Source organism: Procambarus clarkii, chromosome 45 (genome assembly GCF_040958095.1).
Source record: "Procambarus clarkii isolate CNS0578487 chromosome 45, FALCON_Pclarkii_2.0, whole genome shotgun sequence".
NCBI lineage: Eukaryota > Metazoa > Arthropoda > Malacostraca > Decapoda > Cambaridae > Procambarus > Procambarus clarkii.
The window spans coordinates 19,203,328-19,221,759 of record NC_091194.1 but is presented as its reverse complement, the minus strand read 5'-3'; the positions used below and the strand labels follow the sequence as shown (position 1 = coordinate 19,221,759).

Sequence of the window (18,432 nt, the reverse complement as noted above, 5' to 3'; positions counted from 1 at the left end):
ATTTTTTACACACTCAGCATAGTGACATCAACCAGGCAGAAACAAATTTCTTGTACCTGCACTCCCACCTCCCACATCATTGCTAACACCACAATAATCAGACAATATTTTCATCAGATTTAGTTGTATGAGACTGCAAATTTTCTCATCTTAATGACAAAAGTCTCTTCTCAACAACTGACACAGCTGATGCTACAAAACATCATCACATTCATCACTATTGTAAATGAATACACCCATACAACAAGATGATGAAGTATTACACAATTAGATCTAGTAACACTAAATTTGCTCCTATTTCCAATTCCAAGAATTACAAGTAGTGTCAGTAGCATGGCTTCATATCAACTCACCACACACACCCCCTACACTCCCTAACTCTGATTTTCCTTGAGGCTATTGAAGCGTTTCATTTTCTGATGGATAATATTCAGGAATCCATTATTTATAAGCTAACTGTAAGGTTTTTAATCATATTTAGTAATATGCAACACCAAATATGCTCTACTAGACAACATACACATTTCTCTCCATAATCATTGTAGCTTGTACAATGACCACCAACACTGACACCACTAGCATATGATCATCATTAGTGTTATGATTAGCACCAATTACAATATCATTGGTTTTGTGGGAGGAAATTTGCTTCACTTGACAACATGAAGAGAGCTCTTTCCGTACCCCTCCCCCAACTACCATTGACATACAGCTAGTGCCTGCACCATTAACACCAACATGTGCTCTCCACTACCATGATTAGCCCCACCACTGTAATCAAATAACTATCATCACATTTCAGCAGAATCAGATATTGTTGTCTTAAAATATGCTGCAATTAGCAACTTGCGTCATAAGTGTGCCATTATATCAGTCGCTGCCCAGACCAGCTCACCTCTCGGTCTCACTTTCCTTGATGATAAAGCAGCTTATTGCATCTGTTAATAGATTATTTTTCAAGTTAACTTCTTGGAATGTATTCCCTTTCGTCACTAAGATCTAACACGTCCTTCAAATTTCTTGCAATGTTGCATGGTCACTGGCAGAAAGGTGATGTGCAAGTTTATAGTGTGCATCTGTTTACTAAGACCCAGGGAGGAACCAGAAAGGACCTCGGGAAATGTTTCAACATGAAGGATAATTGCCATAGCCATATTAGCAAGAGATGTATAACGAAATGCCCATGAAATCATCTCATTGTGATTTGGGTGATCCGCCCAATCATCATAGGCCAATTGGAGAATTGCCATTGTTAAAAATTTAAAAATATTTAGACATTTCCCTAGAATTATAAAATTGTCCATTCCTGTGGTATTCATGTAAGTTTAGGTTACATCTTGACTGAATCTTGTTTAGTTTTTATTGAATTTGTGCATAAAAGATCGCTTGTGCCACCTGATATCTGCTGCATACAATCATTTATCCCATGACCTTTCTTCTTAATTATGCACCTGCTTTTAAGTGGAAAATAATTTTTGTTTGTATTCTTTACAGGCTACAAAAGTTTAAGGTGATGACTGCAAACACAGTTATTAGCCAAGAGAATTCCAGTCTACTTAGCATGGGAACAGATCAGGTAAGTTGAAGCAGGACTACATAAACTATTAAAAGGCCACTAATGAGACGGTGATCAAGCGACCTTGTTTAACCACTTAACTGCGCCAACCGAGTTTTCTCAGTCGGCGGGAAACTGCGCCACCCGAGAAAACTCGTTTTGATTTTTCGTAATTACCTAAGTGTAGTTACAGGATGAGAGCTACGCTCGTGGTGTCCCGTCTTCCCAGCACTCTTTGTCATATAACACTTTAAAACTACTGACGGTCTTGGCCTCCACCACCACCTCCCCTAACTTGTTCCAACAGTCTACCACTCTGTTTGCGAAAGTGAATTTTCTTATATTTCTTCGGCATCTGTGTTTAGCTAGTTTATATCTATGACCTCTTGTTCTTGAAGTTCCAGGTCTCAGGAAATCTTCCCTATCGATTTTATCAATTCCTGTTACTATTTTGTATGTAGTGATCATATCACCTCTTTTTCTTCTGTCTTCTAGTTTTGGCATATTTAATGCCTCTAACCTCTCCTCGTAGCTCTTGCCCTTCAGTTCTGGGAGCCAATTAGTAGCATGTCTTTGCACGTCGTAATTTGCTTTGTAACTTTGTAACTTTGCACGTAGTAACATGTCGTAACCAATTCTAAATGTGTACGAGGTTGGTTGTGTACGAAATAGACTCTTAGGACCTCCAGTAAGAGGCAGCCATCTTGGAAAAAAATCCCAGAATGCCCTAGGGCTGGGCTGGCTGGGTTAGTACTGAATGAGCAACCATGGGTGGTGCACGCGCCTCTGGCTCCCAAACACTTGTCCGATGCGGTGTTGAAAGATAACGCTCTGTTGGTGAAATTCAAACCTTATTGTTTGAAGAACATAAGGGTCATATCATAATATTGGGGAAGCCAGGCGCAATAAGGACCTAACACAAAGGTCGGATGCAAGTGATACAGCACCTGTGAGGACGATATAGCAAGCGTATCCAGTTGTAGCTCTGAGCATCACCCTTGCAATCCTATGCTATTTATTTAGATGATACTTAGATGAATCGTTTTCTGGTCATCCTTGCAATCCTATGCTATTTATTTAGATGATACTTAGATGAATTGTTTTCTGCATTCAGTGATGATGCATCCGATACAAATAGCATAGATGAACAGTGTTAGCGGCTTCCATGGTGGTGTTTTCCATAGATATTTTCAAGAATACCTGAATCTCTTCCCAACTGACGGACACTCTTGAGGCTAGCTGAATCTCTTCCTGACTGACGGACACTCTTGAGGGAAGCTGAATCTCTTCCTGTGTGGGACCATACAAAGTGATCTTTTCAAGACTACCTTACAAATTGATCTTTTCCTATAATCTTTTCAATACTACCTTATGCTTTACAAGCTTGGCTACATACAACCTACAAGTTCTAAAGCCAAGGGTGTACGTGAGTGCGTTATTTGCAAGCACACAGAATGAAGAAACAGGAAGCAAAAATTTATCTGTACCTGGTGCACTGAGAGCAAAGTCGCGCTGTGTACCATGGGCTACTTCGTTGATTATTACTCACTTCCGAAGTACTGAGTGTGTAATACAGTGTGTTACTGTGTAAATAGTGTGTGAAACTGTACATATTGTAATTTTAGTGATTTTTTAACAGGTAATATTGCGACAATAAACATTTATTGTGGACACATTACTGACACATGTATCACAGTTCCATGGAATATTATGAACGTTTTACTGTATACATATTGTAAAGGACACAAATATGCATCATATACGATAAAAAAAACAAATAATACCGCATTGGAAATACATAAAACAAATAATTGAAAATATATTTGTGGCAACACCCGGTGCTTGAATGGCCCGCGTGACCGTGTCTGGGCGAGTCACGCACGGGCGACCAGGCCCTGATGATGTCACAGTGCATCTTGTCCACGTCCCCACAGCCAAAGTAAGTGGAATTTGGTACTTATTTTTACATAGACATGTTCAGGGAAGGGAATTTATCATTTTACGAAGAAAAAAGAATTTTTGGGGAACATTTTACTTCATGCGCACCGGGGGAATTTCTCAATAAACTCCGCACAGCACGGTGGTTAATGAGCAGGCAACATAGTCTTGGTTGACATTCGGGCACAAGGTTTTTGGAGGTTGAACAGGGTCCTGGCCGCTCGCTATTTTGTCAATGTCCTTGGTCCTCGTAGGGTCTGCATTGCATTGGGTTGGTGGTTGCAGCCATTTGTCTTGGCTTCGTGTTGAGGAGTGAGGACTGACCGCCGCCCAGGTAAGTCCCTGTTTTTCCTTGTCTTTGGGTAGTTAGCTCCGGGGAGCCGATACATCACAAAAGCAAAATCCGGGTCGCACAGGAGGTAAGCCGCAATGGCTTCTCGTACCCACTGTTACTGTGACTTCCTGCACCCACTCTCCGGAAAGACAGAACCGAAGAACAGTCGGGGCCATGGAACTGAACCCGGGGAGGGATAGATGCCAAATCCAATTCGTACACGGAGGGAGCAAAAGAAAACCCCACACCCTGTAACACCAAGCCCCGCTCCGAGGGTACAAAAACCCAAGCGGGGTCCAATGGGACGCAGGGCCTCTAAGTTAACCCCTCCCTTGCCACAGGAACCTCACCCAGAGGATCTGGGGCTGAGCCGTCCTTCCCCCCCCCCCACCCCCACACCTCTAAAGAAAAGGCAAGAGCAGCCGAAAAAACAGGAATGAAGGGCCCACTGGTCAAACCCAGAAGCTCTGAGAGAAGGACCAGGCTCGAATGCCTCCGCCACCATCCTGGAAGGGGACTCCCCCGAGACTGCTCGAGTCTCAACACCAACTAAACCCTGCCCTGACTCCAAAACCCTCAGTTGCTTCGGAGTCAGAAGCAAGGGGGGGGGGGGAGGGAAGAATCTGATGCACAACAGAAGGGGAAGGACAAGGAGGGGGAGGACGGAACTAGAGCCGAAGCGACTCCTATCCCAAAGCCCGGGTCCCCAAAACCAAAACAGGGCAGTCTCGAGGCATCTGGGGAAGCAACTAACTTAGCGTGTTGCAGCAACCTAAACCTTGCATGCAACGCAGCTGCCGCCTGCACCCTCATATTCTGATCAGTAGCTTGGGTGAACTGGAGCACGTACAGGCAACAAACGTTGCATGACTCAGGGTCAAAAGAATCACCAACCCAACAGGCAGCATGGCGGAGGAACAACCGGTGATTGTCCCTCAGAGACAATCATCGGTTGAGTGATTGTCAAGGGTCACATCCATTGAACCACGGAGACCCCGCGGGTTTCCCAGGGCCCTTAGCCTTATTAACACGCTAAGGGAAGCTCAAGCAGTGTACTGCGATCTTGCGCCCAAGACTACCAAACAATCTGCTGATAGCTGAACCCCTGGGACATGTCCACTCCCGGGGGCCTAGCAATGGGTACCACCAACCAGCTGGCCGCTTTAAGAGGTGAGAACTAACTGTACAGTACCCTATGCCCCTACCAGTGACAAAAACTACTCCCAACCCAGAGGCAAACACAGGCAACAAAGCCCCCAGTTTTGACTCCAAGGGTGGGCAAGTACCAAGCGGTAAAAGACACAGCGGGGGTAGATCCCGAGGTGACTTGTAGAAGGTGGCCCCAAGCCCCAAGGAAAGTACTTACGGGGCACCTAGGGAAGATTAGCCCCTAGGTGCATGCAGCCCAAGTACCGAAGAATATTACTCTTGGCTCGCACACCACCAGTAGAGACAGTCCACGCCACAAAGCATAGAATCAGAGACAAATTGCTGGAGCCAGAGGCACAAGACCACACAAGCAGCACATCAGCCTGAGAACTGAAAGATGGATTGCCGGCGTGGAGGTCTGGGGACCGGTGAGAGCCGGTCGGCCGAGCGGACAGCACGCTGGACTTTTGATCTTGTGGTCCTAGGTTCGATCCCAGGCACCGGCGAGAAACAATGGGCAGAGTTTCTTTCACCCTATGCCCCTGTTACCTAGTGGTAAAATAGGTACCTGGGAGTTAGTCAGCTGTCACGGGCTGCTTCCTGGGGGTGGAGGCCTGGTCGAGGACCAGGCCGCGGGGACACTAAAGCCCCGAAATCATCTCAAGATAATCTCAAGACAATCCCCCTTCCCCCTCCCGGGAAGGAGGGGGGGGGGGGTGAAGGGTTGCGCAGACAGTGGCGCAGCGACATGCCGACATCATGCTCATTTGCTAATTTTTGTTTGGGGAGTTCTGTCCATTCGTTTGGCTTTTGGTAGCAATAGTTTCACCAGAATAGGGGTTTGTTTTAGGGCGTCTACCTTTCTGCCTTTCTGGGTGCCAGATCCGGTCGATGGCAGACATAGATTTCTCTTAACGACACGGTTTCAATGGCCCATTGCTCCTCGTACCTCTCTTGAGAGGGCCAGGTTCTGGCTTGTGGTCCCCAGTAGGTAAGAACTCTGTGCACATTGACTGATGCCAGAAAGTTATGCATATCCATTCAGCCTGGATAGCTCCGGGAAGCCGACAGGGCTCCCCCCAGAAATAAGGTGATATAGTTGAGTGACAATTGAGGAGGGAGGTTGGAGATGTGCCATACATAACACCATACTGTATACAGTACATGCAAGTAAAGGGTTCATTACACTTGCTGCTTTAAATGTAGGTAAGACCAAGTATAAAGAAATTGGAAATCTTTGCACCAGAGAACTGTTAGCTAACAGGGCTTAGGAACTGGAGATTATTCCCCACAATCATTAATACAGTTAATACAGGCCGCCCTCCTTAGGTTTCCCAATGTCAAGAAAAACGGTCAAATTAAAGTGTCCTCTCCAAACCTATCAGATGCCTTAAAACAGAAAACGAGACAGTACATCACTTTAGCGAGTCACTTCCATTTTCAAGCGACTCGCGAAAGATGGGTCTGAAGGCACCGCCTTCAGACCCATCTTTGTCTGGTCAGTGTGATGACTGTTCTGCGCAAATCGGGTTCTTGTAAGAGGCGTCCCCACTGTTCACCCCATTGACAGGGAGATTTGGGGGGGAGAAGGCTCGTGCTGTTTGCTCATGCCTGGTCTCACGATTTGTGGGCTTTTTGAGTCGTTTCCCAACTGCCTGCGGTGGCGTTGGATGGCCCCTCCTCCCTTGGGTGGTGGGGGGTTCGGGGCTGGCAGGGCAGGCCTCTTCTCCTACACTCTGTCAGGTCGTCTTGGAGTGGGTGCGCTTGGGCGTCTTCGAAATGACGACACCTCTCGGGTGGGTTTTCCGCCTGTTTCCAGTCCTGAAACAGGGCTGTGCAGACCTGCGGTTCATTCTGGACTTGTCCCGTCTGAACCCCTGGGTCTCTTGCCCCTACTTGGTGCCTCTGAACCACTGAACCCCAGTAATTACCTAAGTGTAATTACCTTCTTGAGGTTATATTGAGATGATTTCGGGGCTTTTTTAGTGTCCTCGCGGCCCGGTCCTCGACCAGGCCTCCACCCCCAGGAAGCAGCCCGTGACAGCTGACTAACTCCCAGGTACCTATTTTACTGCTAGGTAACAGGGGCATAGGGTGAAAGAAACTCTGCCCATTGTTTTTCGCCGGCGCCTGGGATCGAACCCAGGACCACAGGATCACAAGTCCAGCGTGCTGTCCGCTCGGCCGACCGGCTCTCTCCCTAACTACCTAAGTGTAGTTACAGGATGAGAGCTACACTCGTGGTGTCCCGTCTTCCCAGCACTCTTTGTCATATAACGCTTTGAAACTACTGACGGTCTTGGCCTCCACCACCTTCTCACCTAACTTGTTCCAACCGTCTACAACTTTGATTGCGAAAGTGAATTTTCTTATATATCTTCGGCATCTGTGTTTAGCTAGTTTAAATCTATGACCTCTTGTTCTTAAAGTTCCAGGTCTCAGGAAATCTTCCCTATCGATTTTATCAATTCCTGTTACTATTTTGTATGTAGTGATCATATCACCTCTTTTTCTTCTGTCTTCTAGTTTTGGCATATTTAATGCCTCTAACCTCTCCTCGTAGCTGTTGCCCTTCAGTTCCGGGAGCCACTTAGTAGCATGTCTTTGCACCTTTTCCAGTTTGTTGATGTGCTTCTTAAGATATGGGCACCACACAACCGCTGCATATTCTAGCTTTGGCCTAACAAAAGTTGTGAACAATTTCTTTAGTATATCGTCATCCATGTATTTAAAAGCAAAACTCCCAGTGGTTCATTGCCTGAACCGAGGGGGTTCGATGTGGTCCTTGGCTCTTTGGGGTTGGTTGCTTCAGGTGACTCATCTGAGATGACTACTCTGTCCCAGGTCCGGGTGGTTGGATGGTGTCTCTGGACCTCAAGGACGCGTATTTGCACATCCCGATTCATCCGAGGTTCAGGGACTGGCTCGTTTTTTTTGTGGGGCGTCAGAATTACCACTTTCGTTGTCTCCTGTTCAGGTTGAACCTGGCATCTCGCGTGTTCACACGTCTTACCCGGGTCGTTGTGGCCCGTCTGCGTCTGTTAGGTGTTCGGGTATTGGCTTACCTTGATGACTGGCTGGTTTGGGCTCCCAGTCGGTCCGTGTGTCTGCTGGCCATGGGTGTGGTGCTTTCCCGGCTAGCCGGTTTCAGGTTCCTGGTAAACTGGCGGAAGTCCCATCTGGTTCCCTCTCAGGTTCAGACCTGGCTGGGCCTTGTGTGGTACTCTCGGACCGCTTCCTTGTTTCTTCCTCTGGAGTCTCCTTCGGCTGCTGTCCCGCATGCGCTAGTTTCTGGGGGCTCCTTAGTCACTCAGCGGATGCTCAGCGGATGCTCGAGGGTCTGTGCGGGAGCCTGAACTTTGCGATGATGGTCTACCCACCGGGTCAGGTTTAACTTCGTCGGCTGTTCAGGTTCCTTCGGGGATGTCCTTTCCACCTCTCTCGCGATCACTGGGTTCGAACCCCGGGGGGGCCTTACGTCGGCTGCTGCGTCGCCGGCTTCCTCTCCGGGTCTTTTGGAGTTTAGTGTTCTGGCGATTACCCAAGCCCTCACTCAATGCATTCACGAATGTGTCGTCTCTTTGCTGGGGCTTTGTGACCAGTGCTGACCAGGCCGGCCAGGGGGGGGGGGGGTGATCCGTACTTTCATTGGGCCCATGGCACAGTGCGGAAGTTTGCAGCTGTGTGGTTTGCGCTTTGGAGTGTTCGGGTCGCCCATGGATCGACGATCCGGCTCCATTCGGACTGCTCCACAGTGGTTCATTGCCTGAACCGAGGGGGTTCGATGTGGTCCTCGACTCTTTGGGGTTGGTCGCTTCAGGTGATTCATCTGTTGAGTTCTCGGGGGTTTGGCTCTCCTGGCAGTTCACGTCCAGGGAATGTCCAATGGCGGACGGCCTCTCTTAATTCATTTCCCCCGTCCACGGAATGGACGGTCGATACCAACTCATTCAGTTGGCTTTGCCAGACGTTCAGGCGCCTGGAGATGGACCTCTTCGCGTCGGCGTGGTCGAGGCATATTTTGGTATATGTGGTGCCCGTCCCCAACTGCGAGGCTGTCGGGATCAGCGCCTTTTGGCAGGACTAGTCGAGGTTGGGGTTCCTGTACCTCTTTCGTCCAGTTCAGCTGTTGCTCCAGGTCCTGGCTCGCTTGGAGACTTACCAGGGGCAAGTTGTCCTCTTGGCCGTGTGGTGGCTGGCCCAGCCGTGGTTTCAGGCGCTACTTGCCCGGTGTCCGAACCTGGAGGTTTCTCCACGGCTTCGCCTTTTTCAGAAGATCGGCACGGTCCATTACAAGACTGGATCGCTCTTCTCCTCGAGTCTTTGCGTTTGGTATTTTTGACTCGAGTTTATCACCATTTGTATAGTGATCAGGTGGCTTCATTGGTGTCCCACCTGTGGGCTTCATTTTGGCAGCAGTATGAAGTTTCCTGGCGGTCCTTCCATTTCTTTTTGACTCTTCATTGTTGTACTTTGCTCTCAGTTAGGGTAGTGTTGTCCTTTCTCTCATGGTTGTTCCAAGATCGTCATCTTATGCGGAATACTGTTGCCTAGTATCGTGCGGCGCTGGTGGAGCCGCTTCAGCTTGCTTTCAGTATATATATGTTACTTCTGCGCCGTTTCGCAGGCGGTCTTGTGCATAGTTTCACCTCTGGCCTTATCATATGCTGCCTGAGTCATCTTGGTCTTTGGACAGAGTGCTCTCCTATCTCTCTTCTCCTCAATTTGTTGTGGTCCCTTCGGTTCAGGATTCTTTTTCGAAGGCTCTTTTTCCTGTTGGCATTGGCCTCTGGGGGTCGGATTGGGGAACTTCATGCTCTACTCCGGCGCAGGGGTTTCTGCTCTTTCGGTCGTGGAGATAGGTTTGTTCGTCTGCAGCCGTCTCCTTTTCTGGCGAAGAGTGAGACTGCTGCTTTCCGGAGGGGTCCATGGGTTGTTGATGCTTGGTTGGACAGACTAGGGGTGCGTCATATTTTGTGTCCGGTTGTGACCCTTCCCTGTTCATAGCCTGCGGTCTATTCCCGTGCCCATGACGTTCGTAAGTTTGCTGCTCTTGATGAAGTTTTTGTTTGAACATGTCCTGGGTTCCCAGATGTTTTTGGGAACATGTCCTGGGTTCCCAATTTTTTGGGGAACATGTCCTGGGTTCCCAAATGTTTTTGGGAACATGTCCTGGGTTCCCAAATGTTTTTGGGAACATGTCCTGGGTTCCCAAATGTTTTTGGGAACATGTCCTGGGTTCCCAAATGTTTTTGGGAACATGTCCTGGGTTCCCAAATGTTTTTGGGAACATGTCCTGGGTTCCCAAATGTTTTTGGGAACATGTCCTGGGTTCCCAAATGTTTTTGGGAACATGTCCTGGGTTCCCAAATGTTTTTGGGAACATGTCCTGGGTTGACATTCAGGCGTGGGGTTTTTGGCAGTCGAACGGGGTCCTGGCTGCATGCTACCTCGTGAACGTTCCTGGGCCTAGTCGGGCCTGTGTTGCTTTGGGTCGGTGGCTGCAACCTGTCTCGACTTCGAGTTGAGGTGTGGAGCACCGAATGCCTCCCGGGTAAGTCCCCCTTCTTTCCTTAGTCTTTGGTGAAGTAGCTCTGGGGAGCAGTAGGAGCTCCCCTCAGAAAACCAACGTTGAATGTAATGAAACGCCATTTGCTGGGTGAGTCCTTGATGCTCCCCAGCAATCCTCCCTCCCTCCCTCCGGTTGGCGGTTTTCGCGTATTTTGATATTCAGTCTCAAAACTGAAGGTGTGGATCGCCGACGCGGGGGGTCTGGGGCTTCCCCATCCCCTTCCCGCGGAGGGGGGAGCTGCGCAGACATGCGGCGTGGCTCGTGTGACCTCATGCTTGTTTGCTCATTTTCCCTTGAGGGAGTGTCCCCGGTAGGCCTAGAACTCCACCCACATCGACTGATGCAAAAAGTTAGGGCTATCCCTATTAGCCTGGATAGCTCCGGGGAGCCTCCGGAACTCATCCAGAAAATGGCGTTTCATTACATTCAGTGCTGGTTTTTTGTGTGTTTTGACATCCAGCCTTCGAGCTTCGGGTTCTGGCTCGGCACAAATCCTATTGAGGAAGGGTGATTTTCCTGGTCTCATTGAGGTTTACCCAGCCTTGGTTTTAGGGGCTGCTTGCTTGTTGTCCGAACCCGGGCATTTTTTCATGATTCTGTCTCTTTCAACAGGTAAGGCCAGTGAGGTACCCTGCTGGTTTGATTTTCTCCTCTGTGATATGTGTCTGGTCTTTCTGATGCATGTGTATTGCCATTGGTATGGTGATCAGGTGGCTTCTTTGATGGCATCCCACCTGCGGTCTTTTTCTCAGTGACGGCACAAAGTTATTTAGCAGGCTTTGTCATTTTTCTCTGTCAGGTTTTGTTAGTGTCAGACAAGGTTGTTTTGTCCCTTCTCTCTTGGCTTTTCCTGGATCTTTGTCTCATTTCAATTACTGTCACTTCTTATTGTTCAATGTTGGTGGAGTCACTGCAGCTTGCGTTCGGGGTGAATGTCGCTTCTGCTCTGTTCTGCAAGCTTTCTCGTCCATTTTTTCATATTAGGCCTGCCCATGCACCGCCTGAGCCGTCTTGGTCTTTGGACCAGGTTCTTTCCTTTCTTTCTTCTCCTCGGTTTGTAGTGGCCCCTACGGTTTGTAATTGCTTTTGGGAAGCTTTGTTTTTGTTTGCTTTGGTCTCTGGGGTCAAGTTGGGAGCTTCAAGCTCTTCTTCAGCCCCAGGAGTTTTGTTCATTTGATCATGGTGGTCGTTTTGTTGGTTTGCAGCCGGCTATGACCAGCTGATTCAGGCAGGTGACTTTACCTGATAACAAAATACAGTACCCAGAAATATACTATGCACATCACTATTATTATCATATTCCTGTCACTAAATCATGAATGTGAATCGTTTCCCACAAAATTTTCTAAAGGAACACGAGATCATATTGCATAATGAATAGATTTGCAACCTTCAGCTGTGTGCTGTGAACATCTTGATCATTGTGTTCATTGATATCCGACTCCTTGATACATTGATTGATATTGATACAGTGAATCCTCGGCTTACAATTGCCCCTACTTACGATATTTTCGAGTTACGATGTAAATTTGGTCGGAAAATGCGCCTCGACTTGCGTTTGTGTCGTCGACTAACGATATTTGTTGATACGTGTTCGGGTCAACCGAGTGCATGGTTCCTGGTGGCACGGGGCGACCTGCCTCAGTTTACCAGAGCCACCCGCGTAGTGACGATCACGCTTGTAGGAAATTCCATTATTTTGGTGATTTTTTGTTTTTTGAACATAGAAGTAATTATTATATCATTCCATGGGTCCCAAGAAAGTCGGTGGTAAGGTTCAACATATGAAAACACATGTGAGGATGACCATAGAGGAAAAACAAGAGATCATTTGTAAACATGAAGATGGTGTGCGGGTTGTTGATGTAGGGTAGAGGATGTCTCTTCCTCATTTATTAAGAAAATGTGTGCAGTATGGGAAGAATTGCAAAGTTTTGCTGAAAAGTGTCACCCAAAACAAGCTGTAGCAGACCATTGTGTTAACCTTTTTAATGACAATGTGATGTCTCACTTCAGACAAATGTTACAACGTAGGGGAAAAACAAGTGTTCCTAGACAGGTTTTTAGTGAGAAAAACAGTGAGCCACAAGCAGGTCCTAGTGGTATGCAGGTAAAATGTAGGAGAGAGAGTACCCTAGAAAAGTCATCACTGCCTGATGTTATAGGGACTCCCCTTCCAAAGACAAACACCTCTCCTCCTCCTCACCGTCTTCCATACGCCAACAAGAGTCCTCATTCAAGATAAGATATACATACTGTACTGTAGTGTTATTCAGTATAAAATGTATTTTTATGTTAATATTTTTGGGGGTGTGGAACGGATTAATTCAATTCCCATTATTTCTTATGGGAAAATTCGTTTCGACTTACGATCCGTTTCTGGGAAAGGATTAAAATCATAAGTCGAGGCCCCACAGTACATAATTATTATTAGTCAGGATCATCATTTGATGCTGTTATTGCAAAATAATTGCAGTTACTTATTTTATTCATGATTATAGTGGTGCTGAGTTCCCAACTTGTAGCGCTGTGCTGTGAGCTCCATCTGCATGTGCCAGCCTTGGTTGATCTGGCAGTACTGAGGCTCTTACAGCCAGGAGGGATGCAGACACATTTTTCTCAGAATGACATCTGTTTACTGGAGTCCTGAGGAACAGGATGCAAACCCTGTGTACTTATATCTTAAGATGTACTAACAAACATCATATGTTGGGCAGTGCAACCCCCCCATTTTTCCTGTGATATCATGGTGGGCAGAGTACAATGGTTAAGCTGCCTATGATGTGACCTTCCTCTGTAAGCTGCGACCCAGTTGACGTGCAGGACCACACACCTGATTGAGCAGAACCTCAAGCATCATATTAAAGCTGCTATCACTCCTATCTACAGGTGCAGCACAGTAACAAAATTCCTAGGCACCACTTAAGATAAGGATAGATTTAAAAATATAGTAGTCGTGCTTAAGCAGGAACTTAAACAGCCTCAGAAGTGATAACTCTGGAAGATGACCTTTGCTAACAGCATACCAGGGTTATGCTGGTATACATATGGTATTCTATCCATATCATAACCCTGAATTCAGATCAAATTATGACATACACTGTACAGTTTTACTGTCAAACATACTAACTTAGTGTGGATAATGTGTGAGGCCCAGCAATGGATTGTAAAATAAACAGGAAAGCCTGTCATTTACCTAGAAGAAGTATTATGATAAGTAGTGGATAGTAGATGTAGCAGGAGAGTGTACAAGTTGACTGGGATGCACTGAGCCCCAGTTACTTGCACTGCTATCTGATGGTGAGACAGGTGTGCTAGTATTTGTTGTTTATCATCATTATTAGTTTTTGTTTGGTATTCACTAGTACCAAACATTTCTCCGAGTTTCATCCCCACCCCCACCCCAACTCCCACCCTATTTTGGTCTTCAGAATGGGTTTTTCTTTAGTATATGGTAGTCTTGTTAAACATGCATCTCCCTGCCACTTGTGAGGATTGGCAGGATTCTACTACTGCTTCAGGTAGGCCACGAGATATCATAGCTGCCTAGTGAGATGGTATTGGCCCTGGTATCAGTTTATATTCAGAGACAGCAGCCCCACAATATTTGTAGATCAATTTCTGAATGTGTTCTTTACAGCTTCTGGATCTCTTCACCTTGGACTATGGTAAAGTTGATGGTAGTCAAGACTCTGTGAACGCCAGTGGTCGAAGCAGCACATCGTCTCAGGCTCTTGGTGTGGGCACGACAGGAGCCAAAGCTGCCCTGGAGAATTTGCCTGAACTCTGGGATCAAGATCAATATGAGAATGAGTACGATCTTGACTCCTTTATTGTGTCTCTTAAAAAATAATTTGGAAATCTCATTTGTAAGTTATACATTATGCATAATAATTAAACCAATGAGTATTTTATTGGCAAGAATAATACAAAGCTCCCAGCCTTATTACACACTAATTTAGTTGTAAATAATGATTTGAAGCACCATATTTGATATGTACAAATTCTCATCATAAAAGGTCTCGTAAAGTGACATCAACTCATCTGGCAAGCTTTTGAATTTTAACAAGCCTATATTTAACTTTTCCAGAAATTTTATACAAGATGAGGAAGTGTTCGTATTAAAAAGTATATTTTCATCGTTTATAATAGTGAATACTGTAATGTTTTTTTTATATAACAAAGGTTAACCATCATTGACGAAATATTGAACATAAATGACAAACTTTATATATATGCCACGTTTAAAGAAGGCAATATTGAACTTTTTGTCCATTTCTGAATATTTCCAAAAACTTCAGGTACATAGTTACATATGCAAGCACTTATTCCTCTGTGATGTGTAAATGTGGGCCGTGTAAGTGTTGCCGCTAGCACACTTCACCGCCGGATGAGTACCGAGGTTTTGTGCGAGTGTGTCACTTTATGTTGCGTTCTGGAAATTTATCCCCAAAGGGCTTATGGCTTATGCATTTACAGTTATTGTATTATATATTGCCAAGATATTACTGTAATTAATGTGGGAGAATAGTTGAACAAATGTAAATGTATTTAACGGTTCATATTTTGGTCTATTGTGAGAAGTTAATGTCTAAGAATTTTTTTCTTGTTTTACATATTTCAAATGAACAAATATTTGCTCATTTCTTATTTGAGTAATTACTAGGGAATAATTTACATGATTATTTATAACCTTAATTATTTTTAGTTTTAAGATTCTGATATTTTCACAAATTAGTTTAAAAGTATTTTAAGAAATTTAATTTCTAACGTGATTATAAATGTAGCCCATTGTTAGAAGATACGGTGGACTTTTATATAATGCATCAGTTACATTCCTGAGAAATGGCATATTATAAATTAATGTGGTGTTTGCACTGAATAACTAGCAGCAGCATCATTGACCAGACTGTGAGCTGGGAGGCCTGGTCAAGGGCAGACTGTGGGACCGCTGGGGCTCTGGGAGCAGCGCAAGGTAACCACGTTACTACATGCGACACACTTGTACACTGCATTATAGGCATACTCTGATTTAAAATAGTGTGTATATTGTATGTTTTTTTGAGTGTGTTGGCAAGGGTGAGTGTAGGTGTAATTACCTAAGTGCAGTTACAGGATGAGAGCTGTGCTCATGGTGTCCTGTCTATGACTCTCTGAAACTGCTGATTATTTTAGCATCTACCATCTTCTCACTTAAATGTAAATATGGTTATAATACCGGTACTGTACAGTACATCTATAGGGATGTAATGGCGTCAAACTACACCCCTGACGGAATTCTGCTATTATTTTTGAATTGCTTGGTATGCAATAAGGTTATTGTGTACCAGCTGCCATGTGATTATCATCAAATCACAATTGAATATTTCACAGTGGTGTTTAGCTCTATTTCTGAACAACATTCCCAGGCAGACTAGCAGCAGTGAAGTGGATTGTAAGACAATACCTTTGAGATGTACCAGGAATACATTCACGTGCAGTGTAGGGGGTACAGTACTCAATCCCTATGTTTGTCAATTATGAATAAATATAGTTATTCCGTATTTGTGTAAACACGAGTAAGAAAAGAGTGAACATATATACTATCTAACTTGCACATCACAGCTTTCTCCCTTGTATGATGAGTCGGCAAAATTGTATCTCCAAGAGTCCATGGACCCAATAACACCCTCTCGCTCTTCTTCCAATGTTTCCCAAACCAGGAAAGATGTAAATTTGTGGGATTTTTATTTTTTCCTCATTTTGTGTATGCAGATGTAATAATTACAGTATATGCAACTATTTTGTTTAAGATAAGGTGATATTTTTGATGATAGCCACAGTTAGAGGACTAAATGCAATTTTGAAGTTTGTAAGTGTAGCATAAGCTCCTCACAGTGCCTTTGAGTGTTCCTCTGGTGTCAGTTTACTATCCAGAACCATCTCTAGACCTCTTTATCAAAGTTCTTTAATATCTTTTCACATTGCTTGTAGGATATTTGTGGCCTATTTTCCTCTATTTCACATTTCATTGTGGCATTTGTCTACAATAAATTCTATCTGCTGTGTGTTGCTCCATTTATTTTGTGTAGGTCATTATGAAGGGCCTGGCAGTCATCCAAGTTTGTGGATGTAACCTCACATCACTATCATTGTTTTAAATATTTTGACTTGCCTACTCCTCAGCTGGTGAGCAGTGACAAGCAGTGGACATGTTTTAAGTTTCTTGTGTTCCACCTCCACTGTCTTTCTTCATAAACTGGTATATGTGGTAGAGTTCTTTTTCTTAAAAAAAAAAAAGAGGAGGGGAACTAACGATAAGTGACATACAAAACATATACCACAGATAAACATTGTCTGCCTGTCTCATGTCATTTGTATGGGACTGCATTCTGCCACAGTTAAGGAGATTAATGTGCCATGCCATTCTAAATTTTCTAAGCATTGCTCTACACTTTAGGGCACCAGCTCAGTTTGCTTTCTCTTCCTATGAATAACAGTTGGGAGGTGGAGAGTGTGTGTGTGTGTGTGTGTGTGCTTGTGGGTTGGAGAGATTTTGTTTATAAAAGAAAATGAGAAGAGAGACACAGACAATTTTGACACACTTGAGTCACTGAACCAAAGGACTAAGGAGGGAACCTAGCTCCTAGTGGCTGGGCTTGAGTGAACACATGAGCATGCTGTGAGTCAGTGTGCTAAATTATATGCCATGTTAAAAATTTGCTGCATAAATATGCATTATATAAGGGTCCACTGTAAGAGAACTTGGGTTCCTACCCAGATATTAGGGTTGTAACCAGTAATTTAGAAGAAAAAAGAAACTGGGAAAGTGGGTTGTGAGGTTGGTTTGAGGTCACTCCCCATTCCTCCCATACATTGAAAGATGTAAGTGTTGTTCCTAATACCGCTACAGTACCAAGAAGAGTCATTTCCTGCACTTGACCTTGTCCAGGTATATATGATGAGCCGCCTAAAATAACATTCTTGTTATTAGATCTTACAAAATGTAATGTCCAAGCTTTGATGAACGAATTGTTGATGCAAGAAGCTTGGTGTTAGTGATGGTGTGGTTGTGTGCGGGAGGACTGTAATATGGACCACATTATTTATATCACTTTTTCCCACTTGCTTAACAGTGTAAAGCTAGTCGTCCCCATTTAGTACTTAAACTGTTGCTCATATTCAAGCAAGTAACTCACAAAGTTTGATTTAAATTTCATGGTACAGGTAATATTTTTTCTGTTATTCCTAGCTTTGGTATACTTTTGTTTTTCTCATTTTCCAATGAATGTAATTTTAATATTTATCTGCTGTAATTATCAAATGTTAACTTGTAAGCCATTTATGAAAAGAGAATAATATATATGATACCAAGAATGCATCATGATGACTCTTAAATTCTGTAACATTATGATGTCAGTCTTTCTTATTCTAAGTATTATATATACAGTATATGGCTATATGTGTATATTGGTATTTGCACATATATTGCAGGCATAAAGAAGCATGGTACAGGTATTGTTTATGCAGTTAATGTAAACATCATTGTTTGCTCTCCAGGTTTGTTAGCTAGCTTTCTCGAGTGATTGCGTTCAAAATGGACGTAAACTTATGACTGTTTTAACTAGTGGTTTTTTCCATTTCAGTGACATTTATTACTTATAAGTATTAAAGATTTTGTTAAATTCCTGATTAGTTTTTCATTGTATTATGCATTGGCTTTTTGTAGCCAGTTACTATACAAACTATCATATTGCAGTTTACATCCACTTCAGCATTGATGAACGTAGCATCAATACTTTAGTACAGTAAACTTTCAGATGGAAAAACCTCTGCACGATCTTATTGTGAATCTTAATATGGACCAGAATTGTGTAAAGTATACTTTTACCCATTGTGGACAGT

The 18,432-nt window shown here is 44.4% G+C and overlaps 1 protein-coding gene across 2 annotated transcripts in view; it reads left to right on the top strand.

The window, feature by feature from the left end:
- The window catches only part of Hel89B (histone acetyltransferase 1), a 282,946-nt gene extending 264,729 nt beyond the window's left edge, over positions 1-18,217 (top strand). For both annotated transcript variants that reach the window (XM_045760944.2, XM_045760943.2), the window contains 2 exons: positions 1,495-1,576; positions 14,189-18,217. In XM_045760944.2, the coding sequence (XP_045616900.2) occupies positions 1,495-1,576; positions 14,189-14,401 (295 nt within the window). In that variant the 3' untranslated portion in view covers positions 14,402-18,217. The remainder of the gene's footprint in view (positions 1-1,494; positions 1,577-14,188) is intronic.
- The last annotated feature ends 215 nt before the right edge of the window (positions 18,218-18,432 follow it).